The 14,817-nt window shown below is 33.8% G+C and overlaps 1 protein-coding gene across 2 annotated transcripts; it reads left to right on the top strand.

The window, feature by feature from the left end:
• Positions 1-1,764: 1,764 nt before the first annotated feature.
• On the top strand, positions 1,765-13,970 carry LOC111402456 (probable RNA polymerase II transcription factor B subunit 1-1). Of its 2 annotated transcripts, none has more exons than XM_023030772.1 (20): positions 1,765-1,991; positions 2,507-2,585; positions 2,938-2,999; positions 3,128-3,191; positions 4,476-4,602; positions 7,014-7,089; positions 7,550-7,642; positions 8,860-8,904; positions 9,570-9,626; positions 10,428-10,583; positions 10,681-10,746; positions 11,089-11,212; positions 12,005-12,061; positions 12,165-12,292; positions 12,446-12,637; positions 12,762-12,896; positions 12,988-13,065; positions 13,321-13,368; positions 13,449-13,513; positions 13,627-13,970. In XM_023030772.1, the coding sequence occupies exons 1-18, from the start codon at positions 1,911-1,913 to the stop codon at positions 13,333-13,335; spliced, it is 1,635 nt and encodes a 544-aa protein (XP_022886540.1). In that variant the 5' UTR covers positions 1,765-1,910; the 3' UTR covers positions 13,336-13,368; positions 13,449-13,513; positions 13,627-13,970. The 2 variants fall into 2 exon arrangements, with proteins under 2 accessions (XP_022886540.1, XP_022886541.1); XM_023030773.1 differs by having other exon boundaries at positions 1,766-1,991; positions 12,762-12,875.
• The last annotated feature ends 847 nt before the right edge of the window (positions 13,971-14,817 follow it).

Below are 14,817 nucleotides of genomic sequence, written 5' to 3'. Positions count from 1 at the left end.
CATAAACTTAAGTTCAGTAACCATTGGAACAATTAACTCGATAATCATTATTTCAAAATTTTTTATTCAACATACTCATTTCCATTATAGATTTACATAATAAAATATTTTCCACTTAAATTCAAAAATTTTCTACTTTTTAATAACAAAATTTTCAAATATTCACTATTTAAAATTTTATTTTTGTCAAATAATGGCCATCAAATAGAGTCTAATTTATTTTTGTCAAATAATGGCCATCAAATAGAGTCTAAGTTAGATATTTAAGAAAAGGAAAATTAACACCCTCCTTATTGCAATTACATTTTTTACTTGGAGATTCTTTTTATAATTTTTTTTTTAAACAATTATGGTTAAAAGTTAAGAAAAAAATGTGAATCCATGGGCAATAGTATTTCTTAATAGAATGTATAATCAAAATGAGTTTGAAGAGATAATAACAAATAAGAAATCACACATTGTTTAATGAATTATACAACACATTACATATTAAATTAAATTAAATTTTTATTCTTTAAAATGTAATTATTAAAAACTCGTGATGTTTTATTAAATGTTTTTTAAAAGATGATAAATAATTTTTATAAGTTTATGATCTTCATTTTCTTTAAACTACAACAGTACAACTTGAAGATTTGTAAATAAATTCCAATAAATTGGTAATGTTGAAATAATAACAAAAACTTCATTTGATTTTATTTAGTTTTTACATTATTGAACGGAGAGATCAATGAATATCATTAATTTTCTAATAAATAAGTTATGTTCAATGAGTAATTTTTCAATAAATAAATAAATTATTATGTGATATTATTTATTATTTCGCAGCTTAAAATGTATTTCTTATATATTTTACGTTGTGGTCATGTTTATTCCATTTTGCAATTTACAAATTTTCAAGTATTCATGTATAATCTTTAAATTTTTCGTTTTGATTTTTATTTTAATTCTTCTTCTTTTTTCTCTTTTACGAAAAACTTGAAGAAGAAAATAAAATATCAATATTATCAATAAAAATATTCAAATTTGTATAAATTATGAATAAAAAATTATCATACTAATAATGCAGTAAAATTGGCATAGAAGTAATATAGTCAAGATATTTGAATTGATATAAAACTGAGGAAATTTTGTACCAAAAGTCTCAATCCTTTCAAAAAAATGTATACCGTGGCAGATACATTTCACATATTTTTGATAAATGTGCAATAGAATGACATCTAACGGTTTCATAAAAATATGTAAGTTGATCGAAAGTCAAACGACTTATCCTAATTTAACATATTTAAGAAGGTAAAATAGTCATTTAATATTTATGGTGCGTTTGATTGCGATAATAAAATTTAGAGAAAATTGTAGTCGAGGTACCAAACTTTTCGTTTATTAACAGACTTTACCCAAACTTTTAGTTTGTACCGTCCACGATACCAAATCTTTCAAAAACTCGAACTGGAAGTCGAAATGGATGGAAACTGTTAATTTGACCGTTAGTTGACCGAATTTTTAAATTATTCTCTTTATACTGACGATCAAAAAATCAATTAACAAAATCGCATCCAAACTAGCACTAGATCTTTGCGTGCATTAAGCCCCTATTTGATCCCCATTAAATTAAATTACATTACATTACATTTTTTTTCTCCTATTTTCAACCACAAAATCTTCCATAAAATAATATTACACGTAAATCGAAAACTTTTCATTCTTTTTCAACCACTCATTTTTTCTAAAAATTATTATTCCCCTCGTTAATGAGAATCAAACAGGGGCTAGAACTAACTAATTCGGTGTTGCCTTAGATCGTTCAAGCTGAGTTCATAATAAACAGGATAAATATACTATTATAATCGATTATTTTAGTAACGATTCGAGTATTTGTGTTTTGATTGCCTATACTTGAGCTATCAAACATGGCGGATGGGCAGGTGATGAAGCGTGCCAAGTATAAGTCTTCGGTCAAGGACCCCGGAGTTCCTGGCGTCCTCAAAATGGTAATAAACTGAGCACGCGTATTCTCATATCGGTGTTTCAGCTTCCAACTTATTTTCGATGTCAGTATGGCTCGTTCTCCTGAATTATTTTGCTGGATTATTATCTGCTGGATTGAGTATACCCTGATAGTTGCGTACACTATAAATCAAATGCACCAGTAATGCAAGACTGATCAATGATTTCTTGCATCTTTCACCATCGATTCCACTGTGCTGTGCAATCAAATTTGGTGATTTTTCATGTTTTTATATTAATTCTTTTGGAAAAACAGAGCTGTGATGGTGTCTATTTGGTGATTGATGGATTATTGTTAGCCCTTTTGATGGAATGTGCAGTTAAAAAGTATGGAAAAGTTTTGGGATTACATGCTTAATATTTTATTGGTTGAATGCGTGGTTGAAAATGAGAATGTTAAAAAAGAGTTTTGTCAAACAGTGGCTTAAGAACCAGAGCTATTAATTAGTAAAAAATGCAGCTTATGTATTAATCTGGTTCTATCTGTTGCTCGTTGCAGACCAGGGAAAGATTTGTTTTCATGCCAAATGATCCAAATTCGTCCAGAAAGTTAAATGTTGAGTTTAGGACGATTAAAGGTGCCTTTTCTTCTACCTTTCCCTTCTCTACCAGGATATACGTAGATTCTTCTTAATTATAATTCCATGTGTTAAGGGTTGCAGTTGATGTTATTTGAAATAAAATAAGCATCAGTGACTAATATAGTTCAGTTTGGCGAGTCGATTTCTTTACAAAAGTAATTTTTCTATTTTATCTGACCTCTTTCGTACTCCATAACTGCCCTGAAAATTATAGGTAGACCAAAGAAGGAGAAAATAAATGACCAGTCTTCTGGAGTGTCTACAATTCTCCTTTATTATTCAAATTCTTTGTTATATTTCTGTTGTAGAGCTTTTATTGATATCTTTGCTATTATCTCCATTTTTTCAGGGCATAAATTTACCAAGGAGGGTTCCAGTGGGCAGGCCCTTCTTAATCTTACTCAAGAACATGTATGAAGTTGTGGACTAAGCTGATACGTGCTTGCAAAACTTTCCGCAAATATCCTTCAACACGAGCAATGTATTTTCTGCTGCCTAGTTTCTGTGCAATTAACAAGCATAGTTCTGCTTTATTTCAGGGTGGAAATTACATATTAGAGTTTGATAGTTTTGCTGATCGTGATATTTTCCGAGAATTTGTGGGTAAGTCACTATCACAGCCATTAGTTATTCACCACCTTTGGTTGAACTTGGATATCACCATGCTTTGTGTTGGATTCAAATAATCTCACGTGAAGGTTTTGCGGCTTTTCTTTCTATTTTTCTTATCCATTTGCTTATATTCGACCTAGGATTTTGACTTTATATTTGACATTAATTATCTCCTTTATCTTAATTTTGACTTTAGTGGGATTTTTGATGTGCCACTAGTTACATTTTAGATAACAAGTCTGCCACCTAGTGAGCATGTTTGAGATTTTCTTGGCCTATGAAATTTATACCACGTGCTGCTTTGCAAAAGCTGATTATTAACATAAATGTGGTCATTACATGTAGATCACCATTCTAATTTTAGCTCAAAATCTTCAAATTAAGAATGTATAGGACAAATGGTAGTTACTGAAACCATACTGAATCACTGGACTAGTGGGTCCGACCTGAAAAGTGAACCCAAGGCTGGTCTAGGTAGATTGAATGGACTGGTTTACAATTAAAAGCATGTTTGAAGTGTTTATAAACGATTTACATTATAAATAAATAGTTAGAAATGAGTGGTATAGAAGTGAGTAGTACTCGTGGCTCCTCGAAATGTGTGGATAAAAAAGACACGAGTATTCACAAACCCTTTATAAACATGAACCAAACATAGGCTAAATCAGTCAAGAGCCAGCCAGAACCGGCTAAACTGGTTGAAAACATAGGCTAACTTGATGGCTGGTTGAAAACATAGGCTAACTTGGTGGCTATGATATTGGTTAATTTCTATATTTTAAAGATTAGAATCAAATCTAAATTCGGAATGAACGAAATTTCCTTGACAGAAAGAGGGGAGTGTGAAAGAGAAAAAACTTATATCATATCTCTAATTTGCTTTGAAAAAACAAAAGCTAGTTTCGAGTATTTTGTCTTTTGATTACTTAAGACTTATCTCGCATAAACATTTTGATCTTATGATATGACTTAACTTTTTAAAAATTATTGTTAATTTATTACATTATAATATGTAAATATCTTTTATTTTGCTTTACACCGCACAATGAACTGTTGCTTGAACTAATGACCCGGTGACTGGGGTGAATGCTCAGACCAAAGTTGATAAAAATGGAACATGGTGTATCTATGCTGGATTGTTTTTTTTCAACTTATGTTCTCAGGGAATCGAGGAACATAGTGTATCTATGTTGGATTATTTTTTCAAATTTATGTTCTCAAGGAAATAAGGGGCTAACGTACCTAAAGATATTGTATCTGGTGACTTGTGAACAGCTGCAGCTATTGCCTTTCATGGTGAAACAGGGAAAGCTACCTCTGAGAAGCCTGCTGCTCCACTTCAGGGCGAGCAGCTTAGCACGGCAGAAATGGAGTATCGGATAAAGCTACTGCAGGAGGACAAGTAAATTTTCTTTCTAATATTTAATTACAAATTGTGACTTGGCCACTTATGATTTGCTGCACAGTCCATACATCTTTCAGTGGCTGGAATAATTTTTTCAAATCTCATTCAAGTGTGGTACAAAGGCTACCGCTATCCATATGTTGCTGTTTTAATTTGACTATTTTATTATCTCATGATGCACTTAAATCTCGTTGCAACTGAGTTGGTCATAAGATAGTGCCTCCACAATCTATAGATACATATAGTATTACGTGGATAGGAGTTTTTCTAACTATGACATTGGCTCCATGAGAGCTAGTCAGGTTAGTTAATACACAGTTATCTCGACGTTATGATGTGAAATTGCTGATTTGGAGACAAATAAATTGTGAGCAATTTGCAGACGGCTGTTTAGGCTTATTGATGAGGACATTTATTTTTATTTATTTCTAGTTGCACTTTATTTTTGTTTTGGATTCTTATTTATGTAATTGGGCTTGTATTGGCCAAGACCCGTTCTAGTTAGGATTTTGTTTTTACTAGTTAAATCTAATTTGCCATGTAATTTCCTTCGGTTGATGATTGAATAAAAGTATTTGGTGGCTTGTGGCAATTTTCCCTCTCTTCTTCAATTATTTTTCTCCCTCTTTTATTGTTTTCTTATTCTGTCATCTCTTCTCTTGATTTCTTATTCCTATTGATTGGTTTTCTCATTCTCCATTAGATATTCACATTGGTGCTGCATCAAATTTGGTATCAGAGTCGAAACTTGGGTAATTTCTTTCCTACACTCCAAAATTTCTTCCTATTTCCTTCCCAAAATTTGTTGGAACAGCATGAGCGAAAAGAATTTAACAGTTTAGTATTTTCTACAGTTTAAAAAAAAAAAGAAACTACTGCCGCCTCGAATTTAATTTGCTGCAATTAAGTTGATGTTCCTTACCCTAGTCCTAATACATAACAGCCCAATGCAATACTTAGTTGGGGTCAATTTTCTTTTCTCCAAATCTTTAACCCGTTACTCAAGCCCAATATTCATTCAAATCTCAATTGACCCAAACCCCGATTCACTTAGCCCATTACTAAGTTTCTTTCTTGCCCAAATAAAACATCAACCCATTATTTAGGCCCACTCCCCAAACACCAACCCTACGGCCCATCCCATCTCTATCTTCCACAACCCAATTCCAATTCATACCTATCACTCCACCGCCAGCGCCAGCGCCAGCAACGCTGCATCTTCACCGGCACTCCCTCAAATCCCCTCCCATCGACAACTTTCATGTAATTTCCTTCAGTTTATGATTGAATAAAAGTATTTGGTGGCTTGTGACAATTTTCCCTCTCTTATTCTATTATTCTTCTCTCTCTTCTATTATTTTCTTATTCTGTCATCTCTTCCCTTGATTTATTATTCCTGTCGATTGGTTTTCTCATTCTCTATTGGGTGTTCCTATTGGTGCTACATCAAATTTGGTATTGGAGTTAGCAGGATCTTCCTTGGCCCATATCGTCTCCCATCCACTCAGGGGGGTTCGTGAGGACACTAGATTCAGATTTCTATCGACACATTTTTACAGACGTCGGAAGAGACTTGCCCAACTACGTAGCTTCTAATTGGGGGATTGACTGCAGTCTCTCGTGATTTATCCACTTGATAGGGTTGAGTTTTTCTCCCACCCCGAGAGAGTTGATGAGGACATCTATTTTTATTTATTTTTAGTTGGATTTTTTTATTTTTTTGAATTCTTATTTATGTAATTGAGCTTGTATTGGTCCAAGCCCGTTCTAGTTAAAATTTTGTTTTTACTATTTAAATCTAATTTGCCATGTAATTTCCTTCAGTTGATGATTGAATAAAAGTATTTGGTGGCTTGTGGCAATTTTCCCTCTCTTCTTCCATTATTCTTCTTCCTCTTCTATTGTTTTCTTATTCTGTCACCCCTTCCCTTGATTTCTTATTCCTATTGATTGGTTTTCTCATTCTTCATTGGGTATTCCTATTGGTGCTGCATCACCTATCATTCAAACCAACTAGCTTCTCAATGGACAAAATGTTCAGTGCATTCTTTCAAGTCGTCGTCAAATAAAATATCTTGTGCATCAAATTGATTACTTTAATCCTCTATAGTTTATTTCAATATTTAAATAGAAGCTAAATAGTTCTTTTGGAGTTTGTGCTTGGAAGTCAAGTTTGGTGCCACTTAAGATTTTGTTATATTCCAATTTCTTGGCTGCCTTTTCAACCCTATATTTTCTCTTACAAATGATGAACATAAAAGGCTGATATTCCTTCTATGAGGTTACCACTGTGCAATTCAGTTGATCTTTGTAGTTTGTTGGATTATTTTGTTCTGAATTCGTTATAGATAGGTTTTTTACTTTAAATCTCACCTACAGGTTGTATAACTAGATACTATAACTGGCAGCGAATTGCAGATGCTTCATAAACAATTTGTTATTGGAGGTATCTTGACAGAGGCTGAATTTTGGGCCACAAGGAAGGTTAGCTACTGCAGTTTGAACGTCAGGGTCTATTTCAATTGTTTGCAAGAAAAATAATGAAAAAATGAAACAATTGTCGCTTATCCTGCCTTGTTTCCATCCTAGTTTTTTCAACTAAATAATAATTAGCGTTTCCCAGAGGACAGCTTTCACATGTTTCTATTTTGGAGCAAAGTTGTTTGATAAATATTTGAGAAAGTTAGATAATTAATGACACAATACGCACACACTAAATTCTATCAGTTCTGGAGAACACATTGGAAGAGCATTATACAGGCAAATTTTCTGTAAACTGTTTGAGATAAATGGTTTCAATTTGGTTGACATATCATTATAGAAACTTTTAATTAACTGCTGGCTTTTAAAAATTGAAAACGACAGACATGCTCTGCATTTAGTAGGTCTAAAGCTACTGATAGAATTATATGATAAATAATATCAATTCATTATTGAAGTGCAGAAATTACTGGATCAGAATGACAGAAGAATGCCAAAGCAGCATGTGGCCTTAAAAAATGAAATGTGGAGTGTGAAACCCTTATCGGATGGTCAGGTATAAGAAAGCTCCCTTATTGTTTGTCAACATAACTGGATTTGTTTGATCCAGGTGAATTTTATGGTCCTGACTCCTGAATGCAAGACCCTAGTCCCATGAGAGATGGAATTTGGTTTTGGTGTGCATGTGTTGAGGTTTAGATTCCATTCAAATTCCTGTGGACAGCAGAAGGGCCTATCTTGATGGTGCTGTGAGGCTGCATTGTCTGTGTTATGGCCCATGCTTTTCAACGTGGAATGTTATTTGTAGTGCCTGCTGGATAATTCATCTGTTTCCGGTCTCATATTCAGTAACACAGAGATAAACTTACAATTTTGAGGAAAAAGTTGTTTGGTTCATATATTAACCAAAACAAAAAGGTTTTTCAGTAATTTTGGATGTTATCTATTTCACTATTCGAAAGTGATTCAGACTTGTAACTCAATATGTACGAAAAAGTTAGAGGAAAGAAGCACCAAGAGTTAGCGAATTGGTGGAGGTGTCTAACAAAGGGAAATGTGCATCTCAATGTGCTGGGCTCTCCAGAATTTGGTTCAACCTTTTCTGGCGATGATTTGACATCATATTGCATGCATTTCTGGATGGTGGTTTGTGGGTTTTTTCAGTCCTGGCTGTGGTGGTTTGCTGTGACTGGGGGTGGGGGGGCTGATGATGAGACAGTGGTATCATAGGTGTCAGTGATTCCAACAACATTGATGGCGTGAAGATTTGGCTGTTTGTAAGGAAACTGCATGAAGAGGACTCATGATTGTCGTGGTTGATGGGAGAAGATCAGCAGTGTTGTGATTGTTTGGGGGCAGTGATAAAGATGGAAGTTGGAACCCCTTTTTGGGTAGCCATAAGATTTAACATCCTAATATGTTTGATGAACATTAAAATATAGGTATTTCTGAAGTAATGCAAAGCTCCTTTTTCTGTTTGTGGTCCTTTCAGCCATTTTTGCTTCTTCTTCTTTTTTTTTTGAACTCAACCATTTTGCATCTGATTTTAAACGACTGATTATAAATTGAAACAACAACTTGAAGTCATTTTTTAATGTCTTCAAAGTTTTAAAACAGAGAAGAACAGGAAACATGCATGTTACCAAAAAACCCCCCAAAGTCCTTTTGAAGTTTGCTTTAATCTGTTTGTGACACAAACTGAGATTTCTTTACTGGTCTTTAATTGTTCAACATGCAACCTGATAGCCATGTCTCTATTTGTTGTATTTCCAGTCTAACAGAGTTACATTCAACTTGACTCCAGAGATTATTCTTCAGGTACACTTCCTTTATTCAAATTTTGTGAACCAGATAAATGACTTCCTTTTGATTAAGTTAGTCTGTTAACATAGATAACAATAAACGATTTTTTAGCTATTTTCAGTGCTAGACTTTATATGGGATAGTCCTTTTAAGTTTTAACTGATATGGTGATTGTTACAAGGGAAGTGGCCCAAATGAAAGAAAACTTTGGGGGAAAACACGAATTTAATTCTTTCCAAGAAATCTCTAAACGATATTTATAACCATCCAAAACTCCCAAGGTCTTCAACATTAATACATGCATGTCTTTGAAGAGCCAAACAACCAGTAAGTTTATTGTTTTCCAACGAATTTTTTCATATCTTTTCAACTTTTCCCACTGAAATGACAGAGCCATTGTGCAACTTTGTGCCCTGGATGGCTTATTAGGAAGTACCAACCATTTAAACTATTTTCATTCAGAGACTTATGCATTACTTCAAGCTACCATCCAATAATGTTTTGACTCACCTTGTCTTTCCATAAGTAAAGCCTAAATATGGAAGAACAAATCTCACTCCACTAGAGTAATTTGTAGTTGAAAACATTATTTTTCTTTTATGTATTGTTAGTTGACTGGATGTATGTATATCTCATATTGTCAATTGTCAGCCTTGTTGACACCCTAAAATTTACTGCAGATATTTGCTGAGAAACCGGCTGTTCGCCAAGCATATTTGAAGTGTGTTCCTATCAAGGTAGGGTAGAATATCAACATTTGATTTCCTTTCTTGGAAAGTTCTGTCCTCACATATTTCCTCAGCGCATTTATATCCTATCAGCTTGCCTATGTGACCATGATTATAATTATGATGATTGTCAATATTATGTTTATTTTCAATTGGATTCCTTGATTTTATAGTGCTTAATACTGGATTCCATTAGGCTTTATATAATTTCCTTGAACCTTTTGCTGTCTTTTACTGAGTGAAAATAATTGCTTGTTGCAGCAATGGTAATAAAAATCAAATGAACTCCCCGATGTTTAAATAAATGGTAGTTGGCCCCACATGATTTTGAAATTGTACAATTACACCCCCTTTTCTTGATCCATTTGGTTGACAGAACCTTGAAAGACAATGTTCTCTATGTTGGAACGCTACTGTATATACTAATATAGTTTTGTGTCACTTAAATAGTAAGAATGGGTTACGCACGAGTCTTCACAATACATGAAAATTGTGAGTTATTATTGTTATTATTTTTTTGAAGAAAACAATGAGTTTAGTCAAGTCACTTAAGTTATATCAAGATAGGATATTTGTTTAAGGGTATATAATGACATGAAAGATATTTATTGAAACTAAATGTATGATAAACTTCTAAGAAGTATCATCTTTAGACGTTTAAATCTATATTGAAGTGCGACAACTTGAAGGATAGTATTTAGATGCATTATAGATCATTATATACAAGGTGTACTGTTACTTGTCGGAACCTCCATAGAAGAACTTCCATAGCCATTAGAAATCCCTGACAATGAAATGTTTTCAATACAGATGTCAGAAAAGGAATTCTGGACCAAATATTCAAGAGCGGAATATCTTCACAGTACCAAAAATGTAGTTGCCGCTGCAGCTGAGGCTGCTGAAGATGAGGAGCTTGCCATTTTTCTGAAGCAAGATGACATGTTGGCAAATGAAGCTCGTAGAAAGGTGATTTACACTTGAAGTGTGCACTTATTATTTTCCATAAGTTAACAAACTCATACTGGAATCTTGAACTTGTTTTCCACATCATTTCTTCTTCCAGATCAGGCGTGTTGATCCCACTTTGGACATGGAAGCTGATGTAGGCGATGACTACTTGCATCTCCTGGTATGTTTGGTCATCTATATACTGCAGTCTTATATTTTTGGGTTCGTTAACAAATTTTGCTAGATTCATTCACTTTGTTCTTGATATTTATTATTATAATATAGAGAGTAACTGGTATCCAACTAATGTGTTTATAAACATAGGTCATTGGTGTTAATGACATTATTCTTTGTGATTTCAACTCCATTCCCTTTATGGATATTGTAGTCCTGAACTGCTCTTTGGAAAACATCACATTCATTCACAGGGTCTTATGTTAGATTGCACTTCGGTGTTTACAGCCTATTTAATAAGGATTTTGCATTTTCTGTTCACTTAAAGTTATGCTTCTGTGGCATATAGGATCATGGGTTACTTCGTGAAGAGAGCAAGGATGTTTTAGACTCGCAATATGAGCCATACAGAAGATATTTCTCGCAAGATCTCAACCAGCATGCTGCAGTTGTTCTTCAAGGAAGAGTTGTAGGTTGGTCCTTCTGTAAACCTAAGGCATATTCATCAAATAGATGAAGCTTTTCATTTTGAAGAAGCGATACATTTTGTTGACGAATTAACTTTGTTTAAAAGAGTACAGTCTCTACATGAAGCCTAGGGGTTTGAGATTATCTGCCAAAGCTGGCTTATGTTACTACAATGAAGAGTTCATGCTATTCAAACACCATTCTGTTGTGTGGCTTGGTGGTCTATTTTCTGATCTTCTTTCCCTTTTTTTTTTATTGCTGGTAACAGAGCAGATTAACTAGTTTATGTCACGGGATGGGAGTTGTCACATTGGCTAGTGGTCTTGTAATTCATGCTGAATGTCAAAGTTTCAACATGATGGTGTCTGTTGCTTGCATTTAATTGTTCGTGTTCACAAGCGCATGTGTGTGCATGGTGTGGGGGAAGGGGGGAGATGTAATTGTATGTAGCAGATGGTGATGGTTCATACGTTACCTCCTTCCCGAATTTTAATTCTCCGCCATACATGTTTGATACATAAGCTATTTATCTAGTCTCAAATTCGTAAGAAATAATCCAATAAAAGCAGGTTCTCTATTGACTTCTATTGCAATTTCAATGTCCATCCCTTGTTAACCAATGTAGGCCGGTGGAATAAATAGAAAAGTAAAAATAATAATAGTTAATTATGAATTCTTGTTAAGAGCTTGAGGATTGCTTGAGAATTATTTTTAACACAAATATTTGTGGCATAAGTGTAATGTATGACAGGCTAATGGCTTTTGTTTTTGTTTTTGTTTTTACAATCTGAGAATAGATGTTGAGCTTGGAGACACAAGGTCTGTGGCTGAAGCACTTGCTCGTACAAAACAAGGTCAGAGGAGGGCTTCTTTCCCTCACTAATGGCAATATGTATGCTATTATTTTACTTGTGAAACTAAAAAGATAGAGCAACTGATTTTCTACTATCTTTGCAGCTGAGTTGGCAAATGAAGCATCTGAAGGGAATTCAGAAATAGATCTCTCACACAGGATCTCTCGAATTGCCGAGATGGATGATCTTCAGGGGCCTCGAGACCCTGCAGTTGCTCACCTCTGTATTAAGGTTTGAGTATTGCATTTTATTTTATTTTACTTTTTACTTGCAGTGGTATATCAATAATATATGTCATCTAAGTTTATTGATAAAGTGACACTCAGGAAAATTTAAAAAGAAAAACAATGCTGTTGATCATCTTAAGTCTTACTTTTTAAACAGGATCCTGGGGACTACTTCGATTCTCAGCAAGCTAATGCATTAAAGGCGTTAGGAGATACTGGTTCTGGTCTGAAGACATTAAAATGTAATGTAAGCCCACTTGAAGCCTATGGTTCTTTAAGGGAACTTGTATCTGAGATTAGAGTCAGGGGGTTGAGTGAACCAATCACAAATCCAGAAGTTGCTTTTACGGTATTACATTTTCACATGTATATTTTGTGTGGGTATAAACTTCTAATGATGTAATTTACTTGAAAATATGTTGTGGGCATTTGAATGTTTATTCTGGAAAACAAAACTGCTTACTATTATATAGGTTCTCAGTGGCTTGACCCAGAATATATCGAGCACCAAATACCATCTTGGAAAGAACCCACATGAGAGCGTATTGGATAGTTTGCCAAAAGTTACTAGAGAGGATCTCTTACATGTGAGTGCACACAAATACTTGGTACTTGATCGAACACATGTAGTGCTTCCATGGTCATTTCTGGTATGTTACTCTTTAATGATGTTTCCTAAATGTAGTTGTTATTTTGTAGCATTGGACGTCTATCCAGGAATTATTGAAACATTTCTGGTCATCATATCCAATTACAACAAAGTATCTTTATACAAAGGTAATTATGCCCTTTTTTTCATGTTTGAAAATGATGACAGTAAGCAACACTTAAAACCTTCTGAAAAAAATTCAGTTTCTAGAAAAAAAACATTTCCACCTCTATTGGCGACCTTTATTGATCTTCAATACAGAAATTGCATAAAATTGCTGATTACATTGTAAATATTGCTTGCTTGACTATATTAAGGCAATTCCACTTGAAATGCTACTTCAGATTCTGTTGATTATCTTAAAACAGTTTACTCGTTCACAGGTAACCAGATTGTAAGATGCCTTGTCACAAGTATATCCGAAGCTACAGGTATCTTTTGTTATCAGCGGTATGTACAATTGTTTCCCGTATACGTGTGTAATATTTCGTATCTTTTTATCAAATTCCAGGAAATTAAGGAATCTGTGCAGTCAGATTTCCGGCATGAAGTTTCCTTGTCCATCCAATGCTTCAGGTTTTGTTAGCTAACTCTCAATTAATTCATAACATGTTTCTTTTTATGCAGGCCTTACTCATAAGTAGATATTTCTGTAGCCACGGTTTACATTAAAAACTTGCTTGATGCAGGCTTTAGATGCTGCCTTTGCACATTATGATGCAGACGTACAGAAAAGGTCTGCTAAGAATGGAGAAAGAACCAATGGGTTTGTGTAGAGCGAAATTTCTGTGTTCATTCATATTGTAAAGATTATATGAAGTGTATATCTTTCAAAATTTTGTTGATTTTTCTCTGTTTGAAAAGACCTCACTCATTTTAATATTGCTAGGTAGTGTTACAAACCATAGATATACCTTACTTATCGACCATTAGGATTTTGAAAGAGCTTCAATTAAAGCCTTTGTTTCAACTTGTAATAGTTTAAACAAGTGGAATCAAATATGCAACAACACAAACCTTAGCTTTATTCTCACACAATTTTTGTTGAGTGATGATTGGCGGATAGGGGTGCTTTTCACGAGTGCTTTACAAGTCACAAATAATGAGGGGTGGGTTAATTTTTGGCCATTTTTTATTCAGGTGGACCCACTTTTGTTAGTTACCTAGTCGGGTTCTGTGAACCCTACTTCTGTACATGAGGAAAATTTCATTTTTGTTGTTAGCATGTCACATTCTCGTCAGATTTTCTAATAGACCTTTGTTTAAGTGACCAACGTTATAATTTTAAAAAGTTCATGTTTTTATCTTTTTGTATAAAGTGATTTTATCTTAATCACATTTTTCTGAAATTAATTTCTCAGTTAGAAAACAATGAGTTGAAATTAATCTGAAATTTTTAATAGAAAAAGAAACTAAGAAGAATTTTTAGCTTTAGATCTACAACGGTGATTATGTTTTCAACCTACCTAATGCTAAAATACAAGTGGGATGAAGAGGAGGGGCTCTTAGCCTATTACCATTCCCGTCCCATCAGAGACTTTGGAAGGGCAGGAACATAAAATTCACATCTACTATTTAATTTAATTAATTAATTGCTTATTAATATCGTTTTTAAGTTAAAAAAAATATAATAATTAAATAAAAAAAATTTAGAACGTGTTAGGAGATTTAGGGGCAAGTACGACAAGGTTTACCATTCAAAACGGGACAATGCGTGATGGATCAGGGTGACTACAATTGGGCCATTCCTTTGTTGTATATGTGCATAATGATCTGTGGGAAAATTTCATAAGGATAAGGATGACTGTTGCCCATTTTAAAAGTAAAAATAAAAGTTTCAAATTTCTAAAATTAGATATTCATTAAAATTTATTTATAAT

Source organism: Olea europaea, chromosome 10 (genome assembly GCF_002742605.1).
Source record: "Olea europaea var. sylvestris chromosome 10, O_europaea_v1, whole genome shotgun sequence".
Classification (NCBI taxonomy): Eukaryota; Viridiplantae; Streptophyta; class Magnoliopsida; order Lamiales; family Oleaceae; genus Olea; species Olea europaea.
Note: the sequence above shows the minus strand (reverse complement) of the source record. Positions and strands in the feature narration are given on the sequence as shown.